Genomic DNA, 25,767 nt, shown 5'->3' on the forward strand with positions numbered 1-25,767 from the left:
GGCCCCCAAGTGCCTGATGGTAAAGAACATGCTGCTCAATGTGGACATATGATCCATCAATGAACCCCTGACTATCATTTACTCGAGACATATATACTAGTACTAGTTAGCATGCTTATGAGAAGTACAGTAGTAGTCATCTAGCGACTACCGGTGTACTGTCTATTGCTGGTCTAACCCTGATACCGCAAACTGAAAACGGACTGTGGACCATTTCAGCCTGCTGGGGGCTTATGCTTGTTTTGTTTTGGACCCAGTGTCCCCTTTCCACACCAATTTCTCGCCGGCCTTAGCGTCCTTGGCTAGTCTTAGTCAGGATTAGCTGGGTCAGGCACCGATTTGTAGGACATTCCAGCCCCAGTTGCTGGCCCCGTCGCACTATCCATCCATTGATGAACGCAATCTCCGTGGCTCGACCTGCTCGCACATCCTCCCGCATACTGCTGGAATTACTGGCCGTCTTCTCAATGTTCCCGATCAATTGCTCCTCAAGTCTGGCTACGGAAAATTGTTCCTGCACGTCGGGTAGACCCTGAAGTTCCGGAAGACGACGGAACACCAGCGAGATCTCCTGGAGAAGCTGATGTTGCATCTCCTGCAGCTCGGGGTTAGCTAACAGCGAGCCGTTCCGCACATCCAGCAGTGCCGTCAATGGATTGACCACACAGTTGGTCGCCAGTTTCAACAGCTGGGCCTGGTGGAGCTCCATCCACGGCATTTCGGAACATCGGACGATCGGTGCTTCGACCAGCCGGTCGATGAGAAATCGAGATTGGGCGGATGCTGTTGATGGAGATGATAATGAGGATGCCTGCTGGCCATCGTTGACGATCCCCAGAGCACATGATCCGGTCAGCCCCGCCAGCACGGCTTCAAACGGCGCTTTTATGTAGACCCCATGGCGCATAATGCCAAACATGTATGTCGGTCGTGTCAGCGGGTCTGTGAATAGGCGCTCATTGAGCTCTTCGATCTGCCCTAGGCCATTTTGGAAGAGACAGATAACGGAATGCCGTCCGAGCCGGTGCTGGATCGATCGGAGAGCAGGGATGGTTGCGCTCGCCTTGACCGCTACAACTAGGTGATGGATGGGCGATTCACCCTGCAAGAGTTCGGCGTCGTACCCGGTACTCTCTTGTGTTGGTCCGTCTTCTCCAATTTGGAGACGCAGCTTGCTCCCCGCAGAGAGAAAGCCGTGGTATGCCGACTCGCGATGGAGCAGAAGGGTCATAGGCGGGGGCGCGGGGAGGGAGCGAAGCGAGTGAGCGATAAGGGTCCCGATGCTTCCAAGTCCGATGAGGTGAATCCGCTGGGATGCCATTGTGCAATGTCACACAATGGTAGAATTGGCGATTAGGTGGAGTGATCGGTGGGAAGATTGGAATGTTTTGTTCATCTGTTTACCGGGAATAACTCCGCGGCTATTTTGGTGCCCTTCGCTTGCGGAGAGGCATGCGGGGCAGTGCCCCTTATTCTTTAGTACAAGGTTCTGGTTCCTGCACCCCATGTTTATCACTCTAATTGACACCTTAACGAAAATAACAAGGCATATATTCATAACTTAGTCTCCATCCCATAAAGTCATCATTATATACAACTCCCGCAAGAATGAACAATAAATCACAATCTTTCCCATCCATAAATACAACCCATCCCTAAGAACATATCTTCCTTCCCCCCCTTCTATTCACCTCCCCACCGCAAGACTAAAAGATCGGCATCCTAACCGGATTCTCATAATCCACATTCTCCTCCCGACTCTCAATCCGCTCATGACACGTTCCAAAGATCTTATCCCACAGCCTAGTCTGCTTTCCATAATTATGACTCTTTTTCCATCCCTTGCGATGATGCAAATCATGATCCTCAATCACCAACTCCGCCCCAATCAACTTCAACAACCAATCCAGCGTTGATGGCGGCGACGCATGCATCCTCAATCCACTGTGGCCCGCCAACTCCGTGAACATCACATACTGATGGCAGATCCACCACTCATAGAACCCCATCGGCATTCCCATCAGCTTCATACTGAAGTATGTCATCAGCGGGATGCCCGCGATGTCGAAGAACTCCTGCTCTGTGTCCGCGTACAGGGTTAGGAGTGGGTTGGGGTGCTTGGTCAGGTGGTGCGTCCGGTGGTACTTCCAGAGACTGCCCACATCGTGCATCAGTCGGTGGTACCAGTAGAACCAGAAGTCGATGATGATGCCGTATAGTCCGATTTCGAGTGGTAGCCAGCCCCAGCTCATCTGGGCCGGTGCTTGGCTGACTCGGTAGCTGAGGAAGACCGTCATGATGGGTCGGAAGGTTGATGTCGATAGCAGGGACCGGACGACCTTGGCTACTCCGACGTCGGGGACGCCGTCACGGCCGTGCTGGTCGCCGTCTAGGAAACCGAGGACGTGGCCCATGCGGCGCATGACTTGGAGTTGGTGGATGGCGATCAGCTTGAAGGCGACGGAGTAGAGGATGAAGGCGCCCACGGCGGTGAAATTGTGGCCGGTGTAGGAGACGTAGACGTGGTGGACGGCGAGGGGGAGGAGGGCATGGTAGAGGATCCAGAGGTGCTGAGACCATGATCTCATGTAGGGAACCTTCTCGGTCTTTGGATGCACGGGGACCTCCTTGTCGAGGTTGCTGGGGTGCACGCCGAGGATCTCGAAGAACCAGTGCCAGACGCTCCACTCGGCGCGATCCAGTCGACGCCATGTAGACTTCATTGAATCCTTAGGATTGGGGTGTGTACCGCTCATGATGGGTGGTAAGGGTGGTGGTCAACTCATCTGCGAGGATACCCTTGTGGGGGGGAGGAAGGGGTGGGATGGGCTATATAGGGCTGCTGGAGTGCCGGATTTTCACCCTGCAGCGGGAGGCCCTCTCCGAATGCGAATAGGCAAGTTTCTCTTGCCAATCGCATGTGATTGAGAATCCGGGGGGGTTCATGTGGGCATCGGATGTTCTGAACGGGTTAAGTTTTGGGGTTCGTTAGGCCGCTTAACGAGGGGAAATCGCCGCGGCTTTGCAGATCCCTCGAAAAGAAGGCCCGTCGTTGGTTGGCGTAGCGGCTCAGCGCTTGACTCAACTGAGGATCCTTGACACATGAAGGTCGCTTCTTGTTGGGAATAAGGTGTGCCTCGGATTTGTGTCTGGAATGTTGGGATGAAGTGGCATGCGGCTTGGAAGCCTGATTGCGGCCATTGATCGATATGTGATGTCTGCTCTCTCCACTTGGCCAGTTGCCACGGGGCTGAAGAGATGGTGCTTCTTAACAGTATGTCATCTTATCTCATCGTTACACATGGGTTCTATTTGGGGCTGGCAGTATCTCGTCAGCCTGTCAGCCTGTCAGCCTTGCAGGGTCTGCTGTGATCTGTCGTAGCCGTCAGGAATTATCCTGGATGATGGTGCCTATTGCTTGCTCGTGAGAACACCTGTACGGTTGATCAGGTCCGGAAGGAAATTACACCCTGACTATGCATCGGAAGAATTCGAAACTATATTTTTGAAGACAGGCCAGTGAATGATGGTGTTGGGACAGATGTGACAGCGACTCGAAGTTGCAGCTTGCAGCAGAGTGGTTCGCGACCATTACCGCATTGGGAAACCTGGGCAGCGGCCTCGGGATTGGCAACTGGCAACCACCTGAACATGACGCTGCTGAAACTGGTCAAAGCAGTCCGTAGAAGTAGATCTCGAAGTCTAGCGAAATTTGTCGAATTGTGCCCATACTTGGTAAACTGTTGTTGATCTAAAACCACTTTTACTCGACTGTGCTGAAGTGTGGGCCTATAACACATTGATTTATGCATAAACAAAGTGTAGGCGCCACCAGCGCATCAATAGCACGATTTGACCTACTATATTTACATCCTCACTTACAAGACTCATAGTATATCTACGACCATTCACCACATCTTTGGAGGTCATTGCGCGTCGTCCTGGGTTGTCACCAGAAAGGGATAAGGGAAATTGCCTAGGCAGGGGTAACAAGTGACCTACACGCCTGATATTTCAGTCATTGGGTTGGTGTACAGCCAATTTAGTTGCCAGAAAGAATTGAAGAAGAGAATACCATCTCAATCATGGTATTGCAGACGATCCTCATCTCAAGACAATCACTCGGAACAGACGGTAGTGCGATGCAAGAAAGCTATTATAACGGACGACCGTTGAACCCTAACACATCATCCGACCGGAAGGAAAACAAACAACGCAGTAGGCCAAATATAACCAGAATTCAGGAGCAACAAACATTAGGTTTTGAGCTATACTATTTATTGCTGGGAGAATCCATGTGGGCGACCCAAATTTGCGCCCGCGCGCCCGATAAATAGGGCGGCCATACCTGATTGAAGTGCATCTCCGACCGGGTGATCTCCACCCGCCCGGATAGCCGTTTCATCCTGACCCCATTCTGGCATCAGGAACCCTATGTCCGTGAGCTCGATTGTGATTGTAAACTTACATCCAGACAGGGGTCAGGCAGGTGAAACCTAGTTCGGAATGGTAGGTAGCACTTCAGCTTGGTCGGACCGACGGGGATCATGCAGCATACTTAACCCCTGATGCCGACGGAATGTACACCATTCCCTGTCAAGCGCGTCGTTCTTTCCGCGTCCATCCCAGTCGCTCCCTCGGATTCACTCATTGTAAGTCCTTTCGCAGCGTGTTATATCGTGTCACTAATTCTCTAAGATGATCCGTCGCGTTCTCTTGTCACTCGCTTTACAGTGCATGGTCACCGGGACCATTGCCAACCCGGACACTCTTTCGCACAACTATGACGAGCGCGGCCTGTTTGGTGAACCGGAATTCGATTACGTGGTCGTTGGTGGCGGTACAGGTGGAAACACTATTGCAACTCGACTGGCGCAGAAGAATTTCAAGGTGGCAGTGATCGAGGCTGGAGGATCATATGAACTCGAGTCGGTGGCCGAGGTGCCTGCTGCGGACGTGCTACCAGTTGGATCGGACCCAGAAACCGCTGCTGCTCACGACTGGGGATTCGTCGCAGAGAATGTTCCTGGTGCGAATGGCCGGTCCATTCACTATGCTCGGGGGAAATGCTGGGGTGGATCGTAGGTGTCGCATGTCGCTCAGAAGGGACAAAGCTAACGCATGTACAGCTCCGCGATGAACTTTATGATTTATCAACGGTTTGTGTTTCTGCTAGAAACAGCTCAGAGATGATCCCACTAACGGTCTGCCAGGCCAACCATCGAGTCCATGGAGCAATGGGCCACTGCCGTCAATGACAGCAGCTACACCTTCGACCAGACGCTGCCCTTCTACAAGACCAGCGTGAAATTCACTCCCCCCAACACTCAAATCCGGGCCAAGAATGCCAGCGCTGGCTATGATGCCAGCGCGTATGAATCCACTGGTGGTCCGCTGAAGGTGTCATACGCGAACTACGCAATGCCCTTCTCGACATGGATGGACCTTGGCATGAAAGCCATTGGCATTAACGAGACGCAGGACTTCAACCTTGGCTCTTTGATGGGCGGCCAGTACTGCGCATCGACCATTGACCCCAGCGGCGAGATCCGGAGTAGTTCCGAGGAGTCATTCCTTGCGAACAAACCGTCCACACTGACCACGTACGCAAACACCCTCGCCAAGAAGATCATCTTCAACAACCAGAAACAGGCGACCGGCGTGCAGGTCAAGGGCTCCGGAGGTAATATTTTCACCGTCAAGGCGAACCGCGAAGTCATCGTCTCCGCGGGTGCCTTCCAGTCTCCCCAGCTGCTCATGGTGTCTGGAGTTGGTCCGCAAGACCAGCTCGAGGAACACGGCATTCAGGTTGTAGCTAACCGTCCAGGCGTGGGTCAGAACATGTGGGATCACCCGTTTTTTGCGCCTTCGTATCGTGTCAACGTGCAGACCTTCACCGCGATCGCCAATGACTTCCTAGGTATTGTCGGCCAGTTCATCAACATGGTCGGCTTCGGCAACGGCCCACTAACCAACCCTATCTCGGACTACCTTGCCTGGGAGAAGATCCCGGCGGCCCTGCGTAGTGCATTCAGCAGCCAGACTACCAAACAACTGGCTTCCTTCCCGAGTGATTGGCCTGAGGCGGAGGTATGTGTTACTTTTTGCATGTATGCATCATACTACAGACAAGCTAATGCAGTACAGTACATCTCCGGTGCCGGATACATGGGCAACGTGTCCAACCTTCTCACTAACCAGCCCCAAGACGGGTACCAGTACGCCTCCATGCTGGCGGTGCTCATCACCCCGACCTCCCGCGGCAACATTACGCTTCGCTCGGCTGACACCGATGACCTCCCCGTCATCAATCCCAACTGGCTCGCCACCCAATCCGACCAGGAGGTCGCCATCGCCATGTTCAAGCGTGTTCGCGCGGCCTTCCAAAGCAAGGCCATGGCGCCAGTCATCATTGGCAAGGAGTATAACCCCGGTCTGGAGGTACAGTCGGACGAGCAGATCCTCCAGTGGATCAAGGATAACGTCATGACGCTCTGGCATGCCGCCTGTACGTGCAAGATGGGCACGTCTGACGATGAGATGGCGGTGGTGGATAGTCAGGCTAGGGTGTATGGAGTCCAGGGTGTGAGAGTCGTGGATGCGTCTGCATTCCCGTTTTTGCCGCCGGGACACCCTCAGTCTACCGTCTGTAAGTTATACCTTTTACCTTGTGGTTCGATGAGGATCGGATACTAACGCGGAATAGATATGCTTGCGGAGAAGATCGCCAACGCAATTATCAACGGGGCATGATTCCTATCCTTCATACCTTGAGCTCTTACATACCTTTCCTTCATATATTGTACAATATATAACCAGAGTAGCATGATTGATGAGTATAATATTATCACGGAAACATCTCTCTCGGGAAATTCGAAAACATGTATACATGATCATAAGCCATCCTCCTCTCTCCCATCTATCTTGACATATCAAGTATCATTGCAAGATTAATCCCAACCCCTCCGCTGCACTTTCTCCTTCTCCTGTTGCTCCGACTCCAAAACATCACTGTCGTACCGCGGATCGAGCTTGTTCAACAACTTGTTTGAATGCGGCTTCGAGGTGGAAGGGGCAGTTGTGCTCGAACCGGGGCCCGGGAAACGAGGCTGGCTAGCGGAGTCTTCGGGATCGGTCTGGTCATTGTGGTCGACGGGGTCAACGTTCTTTGCGTCGATGAAGTCGCGGCCCATGGGAGGTTGGTCGGCCATGATGGATAGCGGTGGAATTACTGTAAGGGGTGGAGAATATTGAGTTCTAAATTGATCAAGACCCGTCCTTTGTTTATGTGAATACAATCTTGATGATAGATATAGTATATGTTTGGCAGAAGTGGTGGTTATATACTGATTGTTTTATCTGGCAAATGGCCACTATTACATCATTGGTATATCATCCCGACTAAACTAGTTACCAGTTAACGTGGAAATGACGATGTCTGGCACTTCCAGAAACCGGACAGAATGCTGGGCTCCGAGGAGATACATATAATCATTCAGCGCTATTATAATGATTATATAGCAATTGACGTCAACGCTAGCATAATGCTGCGAGTGGAATTGAGGATGCGGGCTGGGGGTGTGTTGTCCAATCTCTCGCTGGCGGAGAACATAATATCTGTCCGGGTATGCCGCGGGACGGCTCAAAAGTACACATAGCCCCCGATCCCTGAAAGCTTAGAAATCATAGCTTTTCGTGAGCAATTAACCTCCTTGTATTTAGCCTTTTATTGTGAACCCCGAACAATGGGTATCCTACCAACCCGAGTATTGTCTCGGATGTCGGATCTCGGATACCCCATGGATTGATTCATAAGCCCTCTTCTCCCACCGGCTCGGCTGTCCCATCCGAACCACAGCAACAAAGCATCCAGAACGCGGGGTATATAAGAATACAACAACTGACAAAAGCATGAATCTGTACAAACAATCAATATTTCTTCCGTAGATACTCCATCCACATCAAAATCCATCAAACAAGATGTCCTCCACACAACCCACCCACCGTCGCGCCGTCCGCCGAACAGACGACTACACCCCCAACACCCCCAAAGTGAACATCATAACAGAGCCACTCCCCCTCCCCTTATCCCCCACGGCAGTTCTCATCCGGGTCCACGCCGTGGCCCTCAACTACCGCGACGCAAACATCGCCAACGGCGGGAACCCATGGCCTGTTCTCCCCCACGGGATCCTGGGCAACGACGCCGCCGGAGAAGTCATAGCCACCGGGGACAAAGTGAAGACCCTGGCTGTTGGGGATCGCGCGGCGCCAATCACAGATACTGAGCAGATTACAGAGCGTGCGACGAAGCGGTCGTGGCTGGCTGCTGATGAAGACGGGGTGATGGCGGATTACATTGTTTATGATGAGAGTGTGCTGTGTAAACTTCCGACTTATTTGGATTGGGTGCAGGCGTCGATGATTCCTTGTGCGGGGGTTACGGCGTGGTCGGCGTTGAAGGGGATGAGGATAGGGCAGACGGTTTTGGTGCAGGGTGAGTCCTCATTCTTATATTAAGTAGTGGGTTCGTTTGAGATTGACGAAAGATTCAGGGACCGGGGGAGTTAGCATGTTTGCGCTAAAGTTGGCGCTCGCGGCTGGTCTGCGTGTGATTCTGACATCGTCGAGTGATACGAAGCTGAAGGCTATTAAGGAGAAGTATTCTGGTTCTGCTATCTTGACAGTTAATTATAGGAATACGCCGGAGTGGGATGAAGAGGTGTTGAAGCTTACTGATGGTGTCGGTGTGGACTTGGTGGTGGAGAATGGCGGAACGGGATCCCTTGTCAAAAGTATGCGATGTACTCGTCGTGGCGGGGTGGTCAGTCAGGTGGGATATCTTGGGAAGCAGGATCCGTCTGAGCTGCGAGAGCTGGTGCCAACTCTTATTGATCGGAGGATCAACCTTAGGTGAGTGTTGTGCGAGATAGTGGAAACGGGAGAATTTTACTGACCTGCAAAGGGGCATTAACGCGGGCTCGAAGATTGATATGGAGGACTTTTGTGAGGCACTGTCGGCTTCGCAGACGCAGCTCGATGACCTTATTGATAAGGTGTTTCCGTTTGAGCAAGCGGAAGAGGCTGTTGAGTATGTTTGGCAGGGTAGGCAGGTTGGGAAGGTTGTGTTGCGTCTGTAGCTAGATGTCTATATATGTCGCATGATGAAGATACAGTGAGTTATTATCAGAACAAATATGATAGAAATGAGCCAACTAGCAGTATCATATCATTTTGGTCTATATAGTAGTCATGAGAAATCATCACATCTTTAATCATAGAGTCTTAACAACAAACTGCCTCCTTGCCAGCTTTTCAGCCTAACATCATAGCGACAATCAATAAGGATTCGTAGCATTCCACACCTCAAACCCCACCCCCGGATTCAAAATCAACGTTGGGTTCAAAACCCCCGGATCGCTCTCATACAGCTCCCTCTCATCCAGCTCCCCATCCCAACAATACTTCTCAAAGCACCGCTCACACTGCCTGGTCCTCTCCATCCCTACTCTCTTCAAACTCCTCTCCACAGCTGCACACCCGATACACTCCGCCCACTCCCCATCCCACGACCCATTCGCCTGCGTCACAATGTCGAAACTATTGACGAAGATGTCCTCCATCTGCTCGCGACTCGTCGCCGTCTGCCAGAACGAGAAGTTCGTGTATGCGCTATACGGCGCATTGGCCATGTACAGCACAATCGGGGAACGGTCGTCGCCTGTGGTAGTGAGGTTCGCGTCGCAGCCGAAGAATTGTGGGTGAAGGGTGTAGTTCAGGTTCATCATTGTCTTGGAGGGTGGAATTACGGGGAAGGGGAGTCCTGTTGCGTTGGCGGCGAGGTATGTGTTGTAGAGGTTTGTGCCATTGTTCCAGGAGTATGGGTCTGCGTCTTGGGAGTCGTCCCAGGCTATTATGAAGTCGACATTGCGTGCAGGCTGGATCTGACCCCAAAGCGGGATCGTTTGGCCTGTTTCGCTGCCGTCGACGAGTTTGAGGGTTGGGGATGTGTGGGCGTTGCCGGTGGAGAGGGAGAGGTTGGTGAATGGGTTGGGGAATGTTGAGTAGGCAACTTCTGTTAGGTTTAGATCGAAGGTGTCGGCAAACGCTTCGACGAGTCCGTTCAGGTTGGCAGGTTTGCTGAGTCGTTTGGCGAGAGAGGACTTATGGGTGGTGGAACGTTTGGCAAATTGGCCAAGGGTTCCGTTGGAGACGCTTTCGAGATACCAGAAGTTGAAGGCGCCGGCGGAAGTGCCGATGACCAGTCTAGGATGAGGTTAGAAGCGTGCGAGACGAAAGACTCTGAGTTACTTACGAGGACCGATCAAACCCTTTCCAGCATGTACTTGAATTTACTGGGTTTCCGTTGGACAGCTGGTTTCCGAGCCACTCAGTGGGTGTAAATGCATGCACATCTCCTTCCCAAGCGCCGAATTCGAAAGGAGTCAAGTCAAACTAACCGAATTAGCTTGGAGCTGGTCGTTTATTTAAAAGGAGTGCTACTTACAATCGTCCCATTAGATGGCGGCACCAAAAGGTCGTAGTACTCAGCATCTTCCGGTTCAACTGAAGCAAGGTGGATGATAGGCATCGGCATTTGGTGATTGATAAAGTTGCTCAGATTGCGGATTCCCGAAAACGTGGTGTTGAGGCCCCCGGATTGTCCGGGTATGAACTCATACGCAAATCCCCGCCCCAGATAATCGCTTATACCTATCTCGAAGCCAGCCATGTGCTTTGCAGCAATCTGTTCGAACATAACAACTTCGGTGGCAGCTTCAGCAGAGGTGTTTGTGACTGTGAGGAAACGGTCAATCTCCGGTTTCCAGTAATCGACAATCTCGTCTGCAGTAGGAAAGTTGTAGGATGGGAAGGACACTGCCGGCCAGGATCCTCCGGACAGACCGGACAAATAGGTCATGCTTTGCAAAAGTCCGCCTGTACGTTGCTCGTTGGCTGCGGGAAGACGGTCATCCAAAGCGCGGATTAGACCTGCCCCGGTGAAGGCGGACCCGAAACCCCCGCCGCTGATGGCCATTCCCATAATTGGGGTCTGGTTTGTGTAGTTGAGACGCGAGATGTATTCATCTGTGTCAAAGTCGTCCAGGTTGAGTCGTTCCAGATATGCGTCTAGTGAGCCCAGGACGACTTTCTTGCGCCCTTCGACCCATTCCAATTCATCTCTGCTGAGTCCAACTGCCGGTCGAATCCATTGTAAACTTGTTGGGCAGGAGACAGGATCTGGCGCATAACCTTGGGGAAGTTCCAGGGCAGAGGCAAGAGGGGCAGCAGCTGCTGAGATTAGAAGCGGTAGCATTGCAACGATGGTTCTGAGACTGAAAGAAGATTAAGATCGTTGCTAAAGTTGGAGTTTCAGACTTGAAGGTACAGACCATTATATGCACATAACAATGTGCGTTCAACATACTGGATACCATATTCAGATTGAGGTGTTGTTGCCTGTATAGCATATAGCATTCAGTGCCACCCATTCAAACTCGCTGTGATCGGTCCCCCGCAAGGCCTTCCTAAACAAGTATGCAGTACTCCGTAGCAGTACGTCATATCCAGCCCTAGATTAGTATGAATGGCAGTAACGTCCCAGCGCAGCTGAAGCCCTTAAACAGGGAAGCAAAAAGAAGTATCTGCTGCGCATAGTGCGGACAGTTCACCAGCCACGGGTTTCCGGAGTCTGCGATTCGTTGTCTCGTATCCACAGTGAAGGCGCCACGATCAACTAAGTCCACTTGGGCTGAGCAGATCTGCATAGCTAGTGGTCTAACCGCCTCGATCAATGAATAGGAATTGAGGCAGTTCACAGCCTTACCCATGGTAACGGCAAACCATACTCCTTCGGGTGCCATCGAGAGCTTCGATCGACATGTCACATATTATTGTCCAAGCACAGTTGTGAACAAGGCGTTCCATTGGTCTGGAACTGCACCTCCAGAGCATTATATACTTATCCGCGGTCAATCGGAAGGATCATGAGTTGGCACGGACCTGTCAGAAGCTTGGAAGGTGGAGCGTCACGGATGGCTGCGGGAATCGCAATCCTGCTGCCTACAGGGCACCAACAAGCATCATTGCTGTAGTGTTAGACTTTGGGCATGGCATCATCCTCGAGCCCAAGAAGGGTATCTCTTGCGACTGTTTCTGTATCGATGCCCTAGGAGCACAGCCTCATTTGCGACCGCGCAGAAGGATAACGTGACTTGGTCGTCGAAAACAGGGAAGAACTGCGAAAGTGGGATCAATCCCAAACAACATCAATACTATCATATTCATGCTTTGCTTTTGTCATACTAAACATATTATACAAACACCCTCGACATCTCAAGCATCTAGCAAATTCTTTCCCCGCAGTCTCTCGCCATACTTGATGAAGATCAAGGGCATCAACGAAAACACCAAAACAATCAGCGCCAAAAGTGTCCCGCCCCAGTTATATCCAAGGTGCTTGAACAGTGGCGGTCCTGCAAGGGGCAGGAATGCGGCGCAGGCATTTCTGGGAACCAGCATTGCGCTGGTAGCACTCGCGGCGTAGATGCCGAAGAGGTCCACGACGTAAGTTTGCAAAGTGATGGTGGTAGACACCAGCCCAAACCCAATGATGCCCGTGCCAATAATTGGCGCAATCCATTGGACATGGTACTGCGCAGTCCAGCCAAAAAGGAAAAGGCCGCCTGACATGATGAAGCATGCGATCAGGACAGGGGGCAGGCGCTGCTCTGGCTTGGAAGTGCCGGACCGCGCCCGGGCTGTGCGCACATAGCGGTCTAGCAGGAAGCTGCACAGGAAGGCCCCGAGAATGAGCCCAAGACACAGTCCTAGGAAGGCTAGACCGGATGCTCCCTCGGAGAAGCCGTACACATCCTGGAACAGTGTTGCGATGGTTGTCATCACCAGGTAGGTGTAACCATAGACCACGCTGAGATACAAGGTAACAAGTATTAGCATGGGAGACCGGATGAGCAGACGGAGTGGCCGGAGGATAGTCTTGAAAAATACGTGGCTGGCCGTCTTTTCTGTATCTTCCGGGCTTTCAGTGCCACTTTCAAGGCCCTGCTGTTTGGCTTTGCGTTTCTGGAGAGTGACGCTGTACGTTTCACGGTACACGACAAGAATGAGCAGGGACAGAGCCCCGGTCGCAATAGTCGGTAACCAGAATGCCCATCGCCATCCGGCCTTTTCACCCAGATAGGAACCGATGATAGGACCTACGACTGGTCCCAATGCACCGGTCAAGGACATAATAGACATGGCACGTCCGCGATTTTCCTCGGGAAAGAGATCGCTGACGATACCAGGACCGATGGCTGATGCTGCGGTCGCCGCACCACTCAGGAACCGGAAGGCAATCAGCATCTGAATACTGGTACTGGCAGCAGTTCCAGCCAAAAAGGCCACAAAGAAGAGATTGGCAATATTCAGAGGCCATTGTCGGCCATACAATTCAGAGAGCGGTCCCCATAGCAATGGCGCTATGATTTCTCCGAGTTCCCAGATGGATACAATGAGGGTGCGGTAGAGGGCATTGTCGGAATGGAAATGAGACAGAATGGAAGGGGAGACAGGAGCTGCTATGATGGTGGACAACTGACTTTCCCGGGCGCAACTGTCAGACACCTTGACATTGAGTTTATTGATGGGGGTTTAAGCTTACACCATGGTTGATAAACCCGCGACAAGGACGACGGTGATCCACTTGTACGTGGTGGAGCGGGTTTGGGGGTCAAAAGGATCATAATCGGCCGAGTCCACGGGGCTCGTCGACTGGACGGTGACCTCGGTTTCTTTGCAATGGCCATCTTCCTCATCCATTTTGGACTGGTTTAGTAACCGCCAATGAGAAGGTAGGGAGGATGATGCAAAACTTAATGGAATGGGAAGGAAGACTGAAGTTGAAAGGGAGGAGCCGATGTGTGATAAAAAAAAAAGAGGAACGGGATGAAAGGAATGGAGGGGAAGATCGGACGAGCAAAGGGTTTGCGCTCAGACCGAGGCTGATCAGGCTTGATGCTCCTTTGACAGTAAGCAGATAAGCAGATAAAGTACTTTGTCCACTCAGACCAGGCTAATAGACTAACAGAAAAGAGAAGGTGGTACTGTTTGGCCCCCAGTGGGCTTGCAGGGGGGGGCTTGCAGATTTACTGGCCACTAAACGTTGCTACTTTCTTAATTGCATTGAAGCTAAATAAGCTAAATTAGGTGCTGACTAGGGTTTTCTGCGCTAAAAGTCCCTTTTCCCCTCCCCTCGGCTGCCCTTCTTGGCTAGTTTCTCACCCTCTCCCCCAGCCGAACCAAATCAGCCTCGCCCTTGTCTATTCCGAAAAAGGATCGGCATAATGCCCGTGTTCCTCGAAATACTTGCTCATTGTCGGGTAGTGCTCACTATCCGCAGGACAGAAGGCATAGCGCTCAATGCTATGGACGATCGGCTTGTAGTCGGTCAGTCGCTTGTAGCAGGCATTGCGTTCCGGCGCCTTCGACCAGGCCACGAGCTTATCAAAGTCCTTGCATTGCATCAATTGGCCTTCTCCACCACCATTCAGCAGCTGAAGAGATGGCATGGGGGTATCATCGGCCTTGCACATCAGATCCTGTCGCAAGGAATCGAGGCAGTGTTCGATATGAGGAGCGGGGATCGAGCTTTCTTGTCCGGACCAGAGTTCATGGTAAGAGTGGCGCATAAGTTTCTAGTAGAAAAAAGTAGAATGTCAGCGTCTACCCCGAGTATGAAATGTTGCGACGGTTACTCACCAGACAGTGGAGTTGATGGAACACCTTAATGAAGTAGATCCTCCGGTTCGGATCCCAAGGGAAAGCCCAAGAGTCCGACAGACCCTTGCTCTGAGCCCATTCCCAGGTGGGAGCAATAACCATGGGGTCCATGCTCAGGTTCTCCCACATCTCATCCGCATGGGTCTTGTTCTCGCTAGTATACTCGGAGTGGTGGGAGTAAGGCAGGTGAGTATCCCATGCCAGACCGGCTGGTCATAGGAAGCAATGTTAGAGATGAAACTTCATGTTGAAGCTTGTGAGATAAGGACGTACTGTAAGGAGACCGCTGCTTAGCCATGGCCGCATCAGGATCCAAGTCCTGAATAGGGACATTGTGACCCTTCTGGAACACAAACCATCCCACGTTCAGTGAGAGCGAAAACAACAGTCCCAAGAGCAGCAAAGCGTTCGTCCAGCTGGGGAATCTGGAGACTCTGGGCTGAGGTGCGACTCTCTCCGAGTCCTCAGCCAGAAGCCCCTGGTCACTGTCGTCGTCACGGTTGACTTTCTCGTAGGAATACATTGTGAGAGGGGGGAATGAGCATGGAGGGGTTTGACAGCCGGAGGGGCGTCGGGGGTCAACGCAATGCTCAGATTTTAAACACCGAGCCCTTGTCACATTTGTCACAATTCTGATGGAACGTCGGCTCCGGAACACATCATGCGATGCCGGCAATGGGGCTGTCGGCGATGTGGGTTCACTTTGCATGAAAGAACTCAAACTAATGCAAGGCTGGTCAGCACGGCACACCGGTTGATAGTAGCGTCGCAAACAGGTAATCTTTCGCTATCTGAGGCTCCACTATGTGACGGCCTGCTTCTATCCCACCGGATCAATTGTCTTCGGACCTTGCCGGTCCTCCGCCGCTGGTTCCTATGTAATCCCCTCAAATCCCCCCTCGCTCCTCGTTCATTCAGCAGCAAACCCTCAAGTCTTCCAGTCTAACACTTCTAGTCCTCCTACCACAAAAGGTATGCTCACCTCAATCTGGCGGACACCATTCTGCAGTGTCCCTCTGGTTAACATAGCTCTGTGACAGACTCCTGCCTCCACTTCGAGACCAACCATCTCAATACACCCACATCTCACAAAATGCGTGTCGCTACTCTCGTCCTCGTCGCCTTCTCGGCTGTGGCTCTTGCCCTCCCTACCACCAACAACGTTGAGCGTGCCGCTGCTGACGCCAACGTCCGTCAGATGGATGAGCTGACCGTTGCCGCCATCAGCAAGTAAACGGTTAAGCGGGATATTACAAAGAATAAATGATACAATGGAAAGATTTATGTATTTAGTTGTGAAATTCAAGTTAATTAACTAAGTATCTTTTGTCGATTCCGGTCTCATTAATTCTATATCACTGTCCGAACACTTGGTCGCATTGTATGCCGACTGCACCGTAGGATGTTTGAGCTCCGTCGGCTTAAACATACCACTAGGGAACGACTCCAGAAATTCTCGAAGGTATGGCACACAGGCAGATAGGATAGCCACTGTTTGAAGCACTTGACTGCAAATCGCCCATTGCCAGACATTGGTCGGTAGAGGAGAGTCGGCGTGAAGCTTGAAATTACGGACGTAGCATAGCTGTACAATGCTGCCCGCGATATCCCTAGAAGAGAGGTCAGAAGTGTCGAAGTCTTGGTAAAGTATTGCGACATACAGGATCCGGATACCGAAGCAGCTTATTACCACTAAACGCCTCTTCAGACCCAGTTGCAGGCGGAATATGATGAAGGATGGAACTGCGATGATCATAATCTCGACCAAGACGTTCATGACTCCGAATGCTATCCAAATCCCGGACTTGTAGATGTTAGCAATGTTTTCTCAGCTGGACTAGCACATCGGACTTTACTTACCAGGTCAAGACACTTTCCGCCGACGATATTCCAAACTTCAGGTGGATGGCATTGTAGGCATACCACGATGGCCATCACCACAACCCATACCAAAAGTAGACCTGTCGCTGCCAGGACAGACTTCGACTGGCCTGTCGACGAGAGCAGACTGTAGAAGAGAACCATGACAGACAGCTTTCCCAGTCCCAGCGTCAAAACATACAGCACCTCCATGGAATAGAGGGCCTTCTGCATGACGACCACCTGGCCATCTGAGAGAGGGGAATCTTGTCCCAAGCCATGAGTAGCAGCGACGGATACAGCTGCCCCGGAGGCAATTGATGCGATCTACTGACAGTCAGTTTTACTATACAGATGGCATGAAGCAAACAAATTATCTGAGAGAGCTAGCTAACCAAAGTGCTCAAAAGGAGCGCCACACTAGACACCTTCCTCCTCAGAACCTGCCAGTTTGTCGTCAAACAGGCTACGACAGCGATGAAGGAGACGATGAGGAGGAAGCATGTCACGACCTTGATTGCTGCAGAATGGTCTGTCATGACTTTCAGGCGTGAAACAAAATAACCTTCATGGTACCGAATCGGATTCCAAGGCACAGGTAGTGAAGGATTTTGGCTGGCTACGAAACTGATCGTGATTGAACGATTTTAGGCATATAAGGTAAATAAGACCGCTGGCTGAAGAGAAGGCAGATCCTACTTGTGAGCAGTGCGTGAACAGCCCCATACACAGCCCAGCAAGCAAACATGCTCTGCACGAGCGGAGATGGAGCACGGGTCGCACTGGAGACACACAGGAGCGACAGGATACGCTGGATAAGACTGGATCCCACTGGGGCTGGCGCGTGCCGCCCGGAAAGTTTAGTCGGGGAGGCCCGATGATCGCCAAGGCCGTCGGCCTATAAGCGTCGCACTATGGCTCTGCGCCCCTCCGCCTGGATTCTCTAGCGGCCGCCCTCTCTGCACACTGCAGGAATATCTAACCCTAATGGGGAAATTCCAGTCAATACATGTGAGACGGTTGGCTGTCTCGGCCTTACTGCTTATGGCCAAGACTGCTTGAGTAGCCGAGCTGCCTTGGCTAATATGCTTCTTGGTTTTGTGCTGTGTTGGTGGTTGTGGTACGTAGTGGTGGTGGGTGGGCTTTCCCGGCCAACCCGAACAAGATGGACAGCTAATAGACTAGGGCTGACGTTGGATGGTCCCATTGTTGTGGTGGTGGACTGGTGGTGCACACCCTCCCCTCCCTGTCTACTTCTCCACTTTCCAACTCCACCCCCCCTGCTTGCCAGCCTTCATTCCTTTCTCTCTTCCTTCCGGAGTCGCCTGGTCGCGTTCCAATTCCAATTTACGCCCATATGAGACACGCGGCAGCCAAGATCGTCTAATTTAGTAGTAGTTGAACATTTCTCGATAGTCTAGATTACTAACACACCGGGGGTGCAATTTCGTTTCCTCACACTCAGCCATCCTTCAGATATCGAAATAACGGCCCCCAACTTGCAATGCATCTGGCCCCCAATCATCGCACGATAGTTTCTGCAGCCGATAACGCAGAGGGACCCTTTGCTTCTTCGGGTAATCCGGCCGATAATTGGTCTAATGGCAGGACTGTGTGTGGCAATCCTGCAGGGTTTACCGTCTACGTTGGATTTTATCCGGCCGCGCTTGCATAAAATGACTCCGAATCAGTTTCTTAAAATCCATGCCTTCAAAATCACACCTTTCTCTTACTTGTCTAGTTGCCTGCGTCTTGGACTGGTCGTGACGAGTTCCCAAAATGGCCAGGAACAGCGATGTTGAACATTCGATCGAGCTGCGTGCTCCAACGAACCGGGATTCTGGCACGCCGAGCAAGGCTACCTTTAGTAACGATGCTTACGAGCTGGCCAGGGTCGGGAAGAAGGAGGTGTTGAAGGTAACCAACACACACGTTATCCCCGAGAGTCTACTACCATCAGCCGCTGAGATCTACCCTTGCTAGCGACGATTTGGTCTAACGAGTACTGTCGGGTTTGCCTGCAGCTTGATGCTGACTTGGGAAGCGGTTATAATGTATGCGATATTTTTTCAATTTTCTTTTTTTTTCTTCTCTCTTTTACCCCTCTTTTTGTTTCCCCACTCCCCCTTGCTTTTTATCCCGTCAGAACTCTACGTGCTAATAGGATATTTAGGAACATTGGCTTGGGACTCACCAAGTAAGGCCTACCACGGAATGATCTTATCACCCTTGAAGAGAACTGTTTGTTAACCCTCGTGCAGTGGTGGTCCCGCCGGTTTGGTGTATGGCTTTCTTGGGGTCTGGGCGGGCATCATTTCCGTGTTCATTTCGATGGGGGAGCTAGCAAGCATGATGCCGTCGGTATGTGTCCGACACTTCCTGCAGCTGAGAATGAGCCTAATTTCTCACCACAGGCGGGCGGACAATATCATTGGGTGAGCATCTTGGCCCCCAGGTCGGCCAGGAAGTTTCTCAGTCATGTCACTGGTATGTGTGCGACTCCATGTGCCGAGTATGCGAACCGCGGTCCGAATTAGCTAACGCAAGGAAACAATCCAGGCTCGGTCTGCATTATTGCGTGGACAGCAGCCCCCACAGCCGCCATCTACCTGGCCGCCAGTGTGCTGCAGAGCACCATTGCCATGAACATCCCCAGCTATGATCCCAAAGGATGGCACATCACGCTGATCATGTGGGCGATTCTGCTCATCTGCACAGTTCTCAATACTTGGCTGGGGATGATCTTGCCGGTCATTGAAGTGCTTATCCTTCTTGTCCATGTGCTTGGCTTCTTCGCCGTCTTGGTTCCGCTCGTCTATCTGGGGCCCAAGGCCGATCCGCGATCGATCTTTACTGTATCCTTCGATTATGGCGGCTGGGGTGATCTGACCTTGGCTACCTTTATCGGGTTAAAAGGCACTGTGGCTGCGTTTGTTGGTAAGGCAGACTTCGCGTCTAATTAACTTCAACATGATATACTGACTCGGGTTTTGTGTTCATTAGGCACTGATGGCGCGGTTCATGTAAGTGCTTCCTTCTCGGTGTTTAGCCGCTGTTTGAGTCAGGTGCCAAACTAACCCCTTACAGATGGCCGAAGAAGTCGCCAACAGCAGTCGGGTGGTCCCCCGTTCTATGCTGCTGGCCCTCATGATCAACGGCGCAACTGGCTTTGCCATTCTGATTGCCTTCCTCTTCACCGCTGGAGACCTGTTGAAGATTGTGGAATCCAGTGCCTCGTATCCCTTCATGTACATGCTGGCGAGCTCGACGGGCAGTAAGGGTGCTGCGGTTGTTCTCTCCAGTATGATGGCTATTCTGCAAGCGTGTGCAGGACTCGCGGGTATCTCTTCCGGCAGTCGTATGCTGTGGTCATTCTCCCGCGAGCAGGCCATTCCCGGCTGGCGCTGGGTGCGACAGGTAAGTGATGGGCCTAGCCTCTATTCGCCCCTCAGGTCGTTTTGTTAGGAATATTCTAATTGCGATCGCTCCTATCTACAGGTGAACCAACGGACTCTAGTGCCCTTCCACAGCACGTTGGTGGTGGTTATCGCGGCCGGTCTGCTCAGCCTGATTAACATCGGGTCGGCAGTGGTGCTGAACATCATTCTGTCGCTGGTGTTGGAGGCCTTCTTTGCCTCGTACATGATCTCTCTGACCCTCCTGCTCTATCGTAGATTGCGCGGCGACCTCACCGAGCCGGGTCAAGGCGGCGGTGTCCTCAACTGGGGGCCCTTCCGAGTCAAAGGGTGGTTGGGCACGGCAAATAACATCTTTGCCATTGCCTACTCCATCATCATGATGTTCTTCGGGTGCTGGCCACCGGAGAACCACCCTGCTCCCAAGAATATTAACTACAGCATTGTCATTTTCGCGGGAGTTACCCTCATCAGTATCGTCTACTATGTGGGATGGGCGCGGAAGCACTACAAGGGCCCGCTAGCCGAGATCTAGTTGGATGTTTTTGACTAACTAACAGCTCGGGAAATGGCGCAATTTTCCGCTTGATTCAGGGACTTTTCCCCTACTTACCAGTGGTGTCGCCCTAAAATAGTCTACCTTATACCATAGTACTCCTTTTTTTAATTTAGAAGAGGGATTCATTTAGTCCGTCCGTGACAGGGTAACATCGGCTTCCGGCTACTAAATTAGTTCATTAGTTGGTAGATAATTTAGTAAGGATAACTAATCTAACTAATCTATTTTCCATTCACTACTCTCTATTAGTCAAGTCAGATACTTTTTCTCTCTTTCTCTTGTTGTTTCCCCTCATCCCGCGCGCGCCCCTCAATTTCCCCGTTTCAATCAATCATCCATCCATCATTCAATCCTTTCCCAAGAGTCCAGCCAGCCAGCCCAGCCCATCATGACCAAGTCGCAGTTCGAAGTCCGGGAAATCCACACCAAAGAGGAATATGCCCGTCTAGTCGACGTTCTCTGGTCGGCCAACTTCAACCCTTACAAGTAAGTGAGCGCGCAATTTACCACCACTCATTCCTTTGCTTCCTTCTTCCTTCAATAATCTCCTCCCCCCAATCCTCCCTCCTATCCTCCCATCCCCGTACAGTAGAGTTTCAAACTAATCTCGCCGGTCGCACCACCACCACCACCACCAACAGCCCAGTGTTCACCGCCGTTCACCCTGTAAGCGGCCATACCGCAGAAGACCGCGTAAAAGACAAAGCCCTCGACACGGAAATCCGCTGGGCCGCTCACGAGAAGAATCCTGCCTCCCATCTCATCTATGTGATTGATACCGAAACCGGTCGCGTCGCCGGCGGCTGCGAATGGCTCATCTTTCACAAGAACCCCTTTCCCAATGGCCCTCAACCGCTGTCGTGTACTTGGTACCCGGAGGGTTCGGAACGCGCGGAATATGCTAGTCGCATGCTCAGTCAGGCTTTCTTTCCGAGACAGTGTTGGTTGCAGAGGCCTCATGCTGGTATATCCTCCCCTCTTTATTTCCATCTATTCTATTTTACTTGAAGAGAGCTAACTGATGACCGGATAGGCGTAAATGCCATGGGCGTCCACCCCGATTACCGCCGTCGAGGCGTAGGACGACTCCTCATGCAATGGGGCCACGAGAGGATCGATCCCCTAGGATACGAGAGCTGGATCGAGGGCAGTCCCATCGGTCGCTGGCTGTATGAAGAGAGCGGATACAAGCGCGTGATCAGTCTGAACATCGACTTTGCGAAGAAGAATCCCAGTGATGAGTGGAACAGGCTGGTGCATGAATGTCAACCGCCCGCGATTCTCTTGCTTTGGCGCCCTCCGCGCGGTGAGTGGAATGATAAGGTGCCCCCGGGTCCGTGGGCGGTTACCGAGGATACCTGGAAATAGGTTCGTCGGTTCGTCAAGAGTGTTGCGATCTTAGATGTAGAATAGATGAGATGATGTTGACGATTTACATGATGATGGAATAAAGACCTCTTTCTACTCACTGTGTTTCTTGTTCACTAATACTCGGGGAAACTTGATGCGGAGACGCCGTTTCCCCTCACGCATTTAGGTTTCGGGTTCAACTCTTTTCTGTGTCCAGACCAGCCTTCATGCGGTCATAGTGCACGCCTTAATGCCAAAGCCTGCTGAAGCTGGGTGTAACGATATGCTTATTTTTTTTCGTGTTCTTTCATTGGCCGTGTGATGCCTTTCGGATGGCGATTGACATACTATACGAAGAGCTGACTCTCCTCGTGTAACAGCCGTCCACGTCTCTCTGGTCAGTTATTCCGCAAGCGGACGAGGTCTAAGTATCATCAATACCATCTTGCCCTTCAGGCCACCCGTAGCTGCAAGTATATCAATCACCCGTTGCAAGATGCATATAATCTCCCCCTTCTACTGTGTCTGCAAGTCATCTCATACCTCACATGAACAACATGAAGGCAGAAGAAACTTTCGACTTCATCATAGTCGGGGCAGGTGTCGCAGGTAATCCCCCAATCACAATATCTCCCCCGCATACTGATAAGCAACAGGCTGCGTGGTAGCGAGTCGAATCTCACAAAGCCGTCCTGGTCTGCGCATCCTGCTCATTGAGGCCGGCGTCGAGAACGATGATCGGACATCCGGCGCAATGGGCTTCGTGGCAGGATTCGGCTCGGATATCGAATGGCCCCATCGCTCGGTGCCGCAGGAGCGCGCTTTCGGGGGTGATACGGTGTGTCTAACCTCTGGCAAGCTTGTCGGGGGAGGGTCCGGGGTGAATTATCAGGTGTTTACGCGCGGGCCGGCTGTTGATTAGTGAGATTTCATACTATTGACGGTTATATGGTTACGAAAATTGTTGCTGATGTGGCTCTGTTGGTGTAGTGACCAATGGGCAGATCTTGTTCGAGACCGGAGATGGTCGTGGAATGGTCTTTTGCCATATTTCAAGAGGGTCGAGACGTGGTATCCTTCTGTGGAGATGAAGGAGAGGGGTTGTGTCACGATTGATTCTCATGGAGATCGTGGACCGATTAAGGTAGCTATCGCACCCGCCCACTGCATGAGGTACTTGTTGATATTGTATAGGTCAGCCATGCGACAAATAGTGGCAAGCCACGCAATTACCCGTTGCGGGAGAAGAGCCGTAGGTTTCATGAATTGCTCGGTCGCAAACAGGTGGATGATATGAATAGTGGACAGCAGCTGGGGTACTCGGAGGCTTTCAGTTCCACCTATGCGGGATTGAGAAGCTTTGCGAGTAGCTACCCTTTGGGAGTTAACGTCACTGTCTGGACGAATTCAACTGTGGAAAGGCTCATCATGACTGGGAGGACTGCGGAAGGCGCCGTTATTGCGCGATCAGTAGGAGATAAGATTGAGCGTGTGCATGTCAGGGCTCGGAGAGAGGTGATCCTCTCCGCAGGGCATATGGATCACCCAAAATCCTTCTTCTTAGGTGAGTTAAAATTTACTGCTTCTGGGAGTAGAAAAACCTAATAACAGTGACAGCGGCATCGGCCCAGCAGAAGAGTTGCAGCGACATAACATCACTCCAGTCGTAGACCTCCCCGTGGGGAAGAACTATGCTGACCATCCTCATATATTCACCTACTGGACGATTGACCAGCACAATGCTACCCTAGGTGACGGGGAGATGGAAACCGATCAAGTCCATTGGCTAGCAGGCTTGCCATACGACTGGATGTCTTTTGCACCTGCGGATGCAAAGACACAAGAGCTGGCCAAACAAGTTCTGAGCTCAGCCGATCGCAGTCGGTATTTGGCTGAGGGGAAGATGCAACTCGAAAACTTTATCGTGTACGCTATTCCTCAAAACGCGCTGACGAGAAAGCACTGCTAATCAAATCAGTTACACCGCCGTAGACACGTCCACCCGCAAGAAACCCCTCGAAGGCTGGCCCGGTAAGCGCGTCATCAGCCTCATGCACGTTCTTGTCGACTCAGTATCACGGGGTACTCTCACGCTGCGATCATCTGACCCTGCTGACGCCCCCGTGCTGGATCCCAGACTCCTTGCATCCCCGATTGACCGATCGGCGATGTACGAGAATGTGCGGGAGACTGCGCATGCCATACAGGCCGTCGAGGGTCTCAATGCTGTCGAGTTCGGAGTCGACGATTTCCTCCGTGACAATTGGTCTGATGAGGCGATCGATGTCCGGGCGAACCGGAGTGGTGGTAGTTGCTTTCACTACTCGGGGACTTGTGCGATGGGGGAAGTTGTCGACACTGAGTGTCGGGTGTATCAGGTTGAGCGATTGAGGGTTGTGGACTCTGGTGTATTCCCACTACCGTTGGCGGCGCATTATCAGGCGCCTACGTATGGTGTTGCTGAACAGGTAGGTATTGGAGCATGAGGGCATGGTGCTGCTGCTAATATGTGCATTGTAGGCTGCTGATATGATTCTTTCCTCAGTGGCGTGACCAGCTGGATCTTTCACCATTATAGAGAACTGGGAATATAAGGTGAAGATACATGATAGTTGGATAATGTGGCTACGTGCGATGCTCGATGCAGGCCATTGTTCCCATAATGTGCCTTACGGTTGCGATGCCATGGCGATATGGTGAGGGCGGAGCCGCAAGCCATGTGCACTTTGATGGAGACCTATGGATCAGATTTTACGGAAATCGGGGAGAAGAAGATAGTTATAGCCAATAAAAAGAAATGATGCCGTCACTCACTCCTGGTAGGCGGGGATAGATGCAAAAAGAAAAAAGAACGACCGAGACGTGACTCGAACACGCAACCACTGCCACATCCACTACCGGAAGGCAGCGCGCTACCATTGCGCCACCCGGCCGTACTTGATATTTGTTGCAAACACTTTCGCCTTATATCTGAAAAGTATACCTTGTTCCACAAGAGCTTTCTTTACGGACTGGCCAGGTTAACAGACGGCGAATCTAGGTGTCAACCTTAGATTTTTCATTAGAGTTCGGTTATATGATTATAAGAAGCATGTATGATGTGCTATCTAATTTGTCAGCCTTTATTCCCGCGGACGAATATGCTCACGGTTCCCCCATCTCGACTGGGCAAGATATATATCCTTTATCCAGTATGGCGTGCAACATATTTTGGATTGCAGACTGGCGATCCAACTGCAAGTTTCATCTTACCTGCCCTGTTGCCGACATTTAGCACTAATAAACTACTATGCAGTGTCTCATAGTGTACACAATGCTATATATGCGATCGAACATACTCCCTTTGCCAAATACCACCACATACTGAACCAAAAACCCAGTGACACAGTAAGCTTAAACGTCAAGTCAATGGGTAAGATCCACTAATCTACCACGTAAGGCTGCTTCAAAAACAAAAAATATGATTATACAAGTAAGACTAGCCTACTCCGTACTGTGTCTCTCTACAACCCACTGACAGACGGCGATGAGCCGAGTACGAGCTAATGCTAGTCGATTGGACGGAAGAAAATAAGCGATCAGAAAGCTTAGCAATTAGCGCATCACTAATAAGCCAGTCTACCAAGGTTTCATTGGCCCATTTATCCGTCTAATCCCGACCTTGTCCATGCTTAGAAGAGGCTGAAATCGGAGTCGCTACCCATCCGCCTGACGTGAGATTTAAAGTGGATGTTCAGCTTTCCTTTGTTTGGGTGGAGCAACTAATACCCCATGTCTACGCATTATACGCCACTGTAG

General features: G+C 51.5%; 13 protein-coding genes and 1 non-coding gene across 14 annotated transcripts; 6 read left to right on the forward strand and 8 right to left on the reverse strand.

Annotated features, from left to right (window-relative positions):
• Positions 1-289: 289 nt before the first annotated feature.
• Positions 290-1,321, reverse strand: AKAW2_31440A (ketopantoate reductase family protein; the record flags this gene model as incomplete). Its single annotated transcript, XM_041688065.1, has 1 exon — positions 290-1,321. The coding sequence occupies one exon, from the start codon at positions 1,319-1,321 to the stop codon at positions 290-292; it is 1,032 nt and encodes a 343-aa protein (XP_041541887.1).
• Positions 1,322-1,706: 385 nt separating this feature from the next.
• On the reverse strand, positions 1,707-2,756 carry AKAW2_31441A (sterol desaturase family protein; the record flags this gene model as incomplete). Its single annotated transcript, XM_041688066.1, has 1 exon — positions 1,707-2,756. The coding sequence occupies one exon, from the start codon at positions 2,754-2,756 to the stop codon at positions 1,707-1,709; it is 1,050 nt and encodes a 349-aa protein (XP_041541888.1).
• Positions 2,757-4,698: 1,942 nt separating this feature from the next.
• AKAW2_31442S (GMC family oxidoreductase) lies at positions 4,699-6,753 on the forward strand (the record flags this gene model as incomplete). Its single annotated transcript, XM_041688067.1, has 4 exons — positions 4,699-5,081; positions 5,130-5,159; positions 5,214-6,649; positions 6,707-6,753. The coding sequence occupies 4 exons, from the start codon at positions 4,699-4,701 to the stop codon at positions 6,751-6,753; spliced, it is 1,896 nt and encodes a 631-aa protein (XP_041541889.1).
• Positions 6,754-6,950: 197 nt separating this feature from the next.
• AKAW2_31443A (uncharacterized protein) lies at positions 6,951-7,211 on the reverse strand (the record flags this gene model as incomplete). Its single annotated transcript, XM_041688069.1, has 1 exon — positions 6,951-7,211. One exon carries the CDS (start codon positions 7,209-7,211, stop codon positions 6,951-6,953), a length of 261 nt encoding a protein of 86 aa, XP_041541890.1.
• Positions 7,212-7,980: 769 nt separating this feature from the next.
• AKAW2_31444S (zinc-dependent alcohol dehydrogenase family protein) lies at positions 7,981-9,140 on the forward strand (the record flags this gene model as incomplete). The annotated part of the gene is made up of 3 exons (XM_041688070.1): positions 7,981-8,497; positions 8,556-8,913; positions 8,966-9,140. The coding sequence occupies 3 exons, from the start codon at positions 7,981-7,983 to the stop codon at positions 9,138-9,140; spliced, it is 1,050 nt and encodes a 349-aa protein (XP_041541891.1).
• A 198-nt stretch (positions 9,141-9,338) lies between these two features.
• On the reverse strand, positions 9,339-11,317 carry AKAW2_31445A (uncharacterized protein; the record flags this gene model as incomplete). The annotated part of the gene is made up of 3 exons (XM_041688071.1): positions 9,339-10,266; positions 10,316-10,455; positions 10,508-11,317. 3 exons carry the CDS (start codon positions 11,315-11,317, stop codon positions 9,339-9,341), a joined length of 1,878 nt encoding a protein of 625 aa, XP_041541892.1.
• A 1,019-nt stretch (positions 11,318-12,336) lies between these two features.
• AKAW2_31446A (MFS transporter) lies at positions 12,337-13,824 on the reverse strand (the record flags this gene model as incomplete). The annotated part of the gene is made up of 2 exons (XM_041688072.1): positions 12,337-13,603; positions 13,667-13,824. 2 exons carry the CDS (start codon positions 13,822-13,824, stop codon positions 12,337-12,339), a joined length of 1,425 nt encoding a protein of 474 aa, XP_041541893.1.
• A 500-nt stretch (positions 13,825-14,324) lies between these two features.
• AKAW2_31447A (uncharacterized protein) lies at positions 14,325-15,307 on the reverse strand (the record flags this gene model as incomplete). Its single annotated transcript, XM_041688073.1, has 3 exons — positions 14,325-14,699; positions 14,764-14,993; positions 15,058-15,307. 3 exons carry the CDS (start codon positions 15,305-15,307, stop codon positions 14,325-14,327), a joined length of 855 nt encoding a protein of 284 aa, XP_041541894.1.
• A 792-nt stretch (positions 15,308-16,099) lies between these two features.
• AKAW2_31448A (uncharacterized protein) lies at positions 16,100-17,183 on the reverse strand (the record flags this gene model as incomplete). Its single annotated transcript, XM_041688074.1, has 3 exons — positions 16,100-16,588; positions 16,645-16,971; positions 17,040-17,183. The coding sequence occupies 3 exons, from the start codon at positions 17,181-17,183 to the stop codon at positions 16,100-16,102; spliced, it is 960 nt and encodes a 319-aa protein (XP_041541895.1).
• A 1,240-nt stretch (positions 17,184-18,423) lies between these two features.
• AKAW2_31449S (uncharacterized protein) lies at positions 18,424-20,109 on the forward strand (the record flags this gene model as incomplete). The annotated part of the gene is made up of 8 exons (XM_041688075.1): positions 18,424-18,561; positions 18,628-18,698; positions 18,818-18,841; positions 18,906-19,005; positions 19,059-19,131; positions 19,204-19,581; positions 19,648-19,667; positions 19,732-20,109. The coding sequence occupies 8 exons, from the start codon at positions 18,424-18,426 to the stop codon at positions 20,107-20,109; spliced, it is 1,182 nt and encodes a 393-aa protein (XP_041541896.1).
• An 898-nt stretch (positions 20,110-21,007) lies between these two features.
• Positions 21,008-21,987, forward strand: AKAW2_31450S (GNAT family N-acetyltransferase; the record flags this gene model as incomplete). The annotated part of the gene is made up of 3 exons (XM_041688076.1): positions 21,008-21,105; positions 21,261-21,583; positions 21,653-21,987. 3 exons carry the CDS (start codon positions 21,008-21,010, stop codon positions 21,985-21,987), a joined length of 756 nt encoding a protein of 251 aa, XP_041541897.1.
• Positions 21,988-22,526: 539 nt separating this feature from the next.
• AKAW2_31451S (uncharacterized protein) lies at positions 22,527-23,639 on the forward strand (the record flags this gene model as incomplete). Its single annotated transcript, XM_041688077.1, has 5 exons — positions 22,527-22,578; positions 22,626-22,890; positions 22,960-23,113; positions 23,164-23,533; positions 23,587-23,639. 5 exons carry the CDS (start codon positions 22,527-22,529, stop codon positions 23,637-23,639), a joined length of 894 nt encoding a protein of 297 aa, XP_041541898.1.
• Positions 23,640-23,731: 92 nt separating this feature from the next.
• AKAW2_31452S (GMC family oxidoreductase) lies at positions 23,732-24,522 on the forward strand (the record flags this gene model as incomplete). Its single annotated transcript, XM_041688078.1, has 3 exons — positions 23,732-23,895; positions 23,948-24,437; positions 24,490-24,522. 3 exons carry the CDS (start codon positions 23,732-23,734, stop codon positions 24,520-24,522), a joined length of 687 nt encoding a protein of 228 aa, XP_041541899.1.
• A 299-nt stretch (positions 24,523-24,821) lies between these two features.
• Positions 24,822-24,902, reverse strand: AKAW2_t30025A. Its single transcript has one exon. It is a non-coding gene; the product is annotated as a tRNA-Arg (tRNA).
• Between the last annotated feature and the right edge of the window lie 865 nt (positions 24,903-25,767).

The sequence above is a fragment of the Aspergillus luchuensis genome, chromosome 3, assembly GCF_016861625.1.
Source record: "Aspergillus luchuensis IFO 4308 DNA, chromosome 3, nearly complete sequence".
Lineage (NCBI taxonomy): Eukaryota > Fungi > Ascomycota > Eurotiomycetes > Eurotiales > Aspergillaceae > Aspergillus > Aspergillus luchuensis.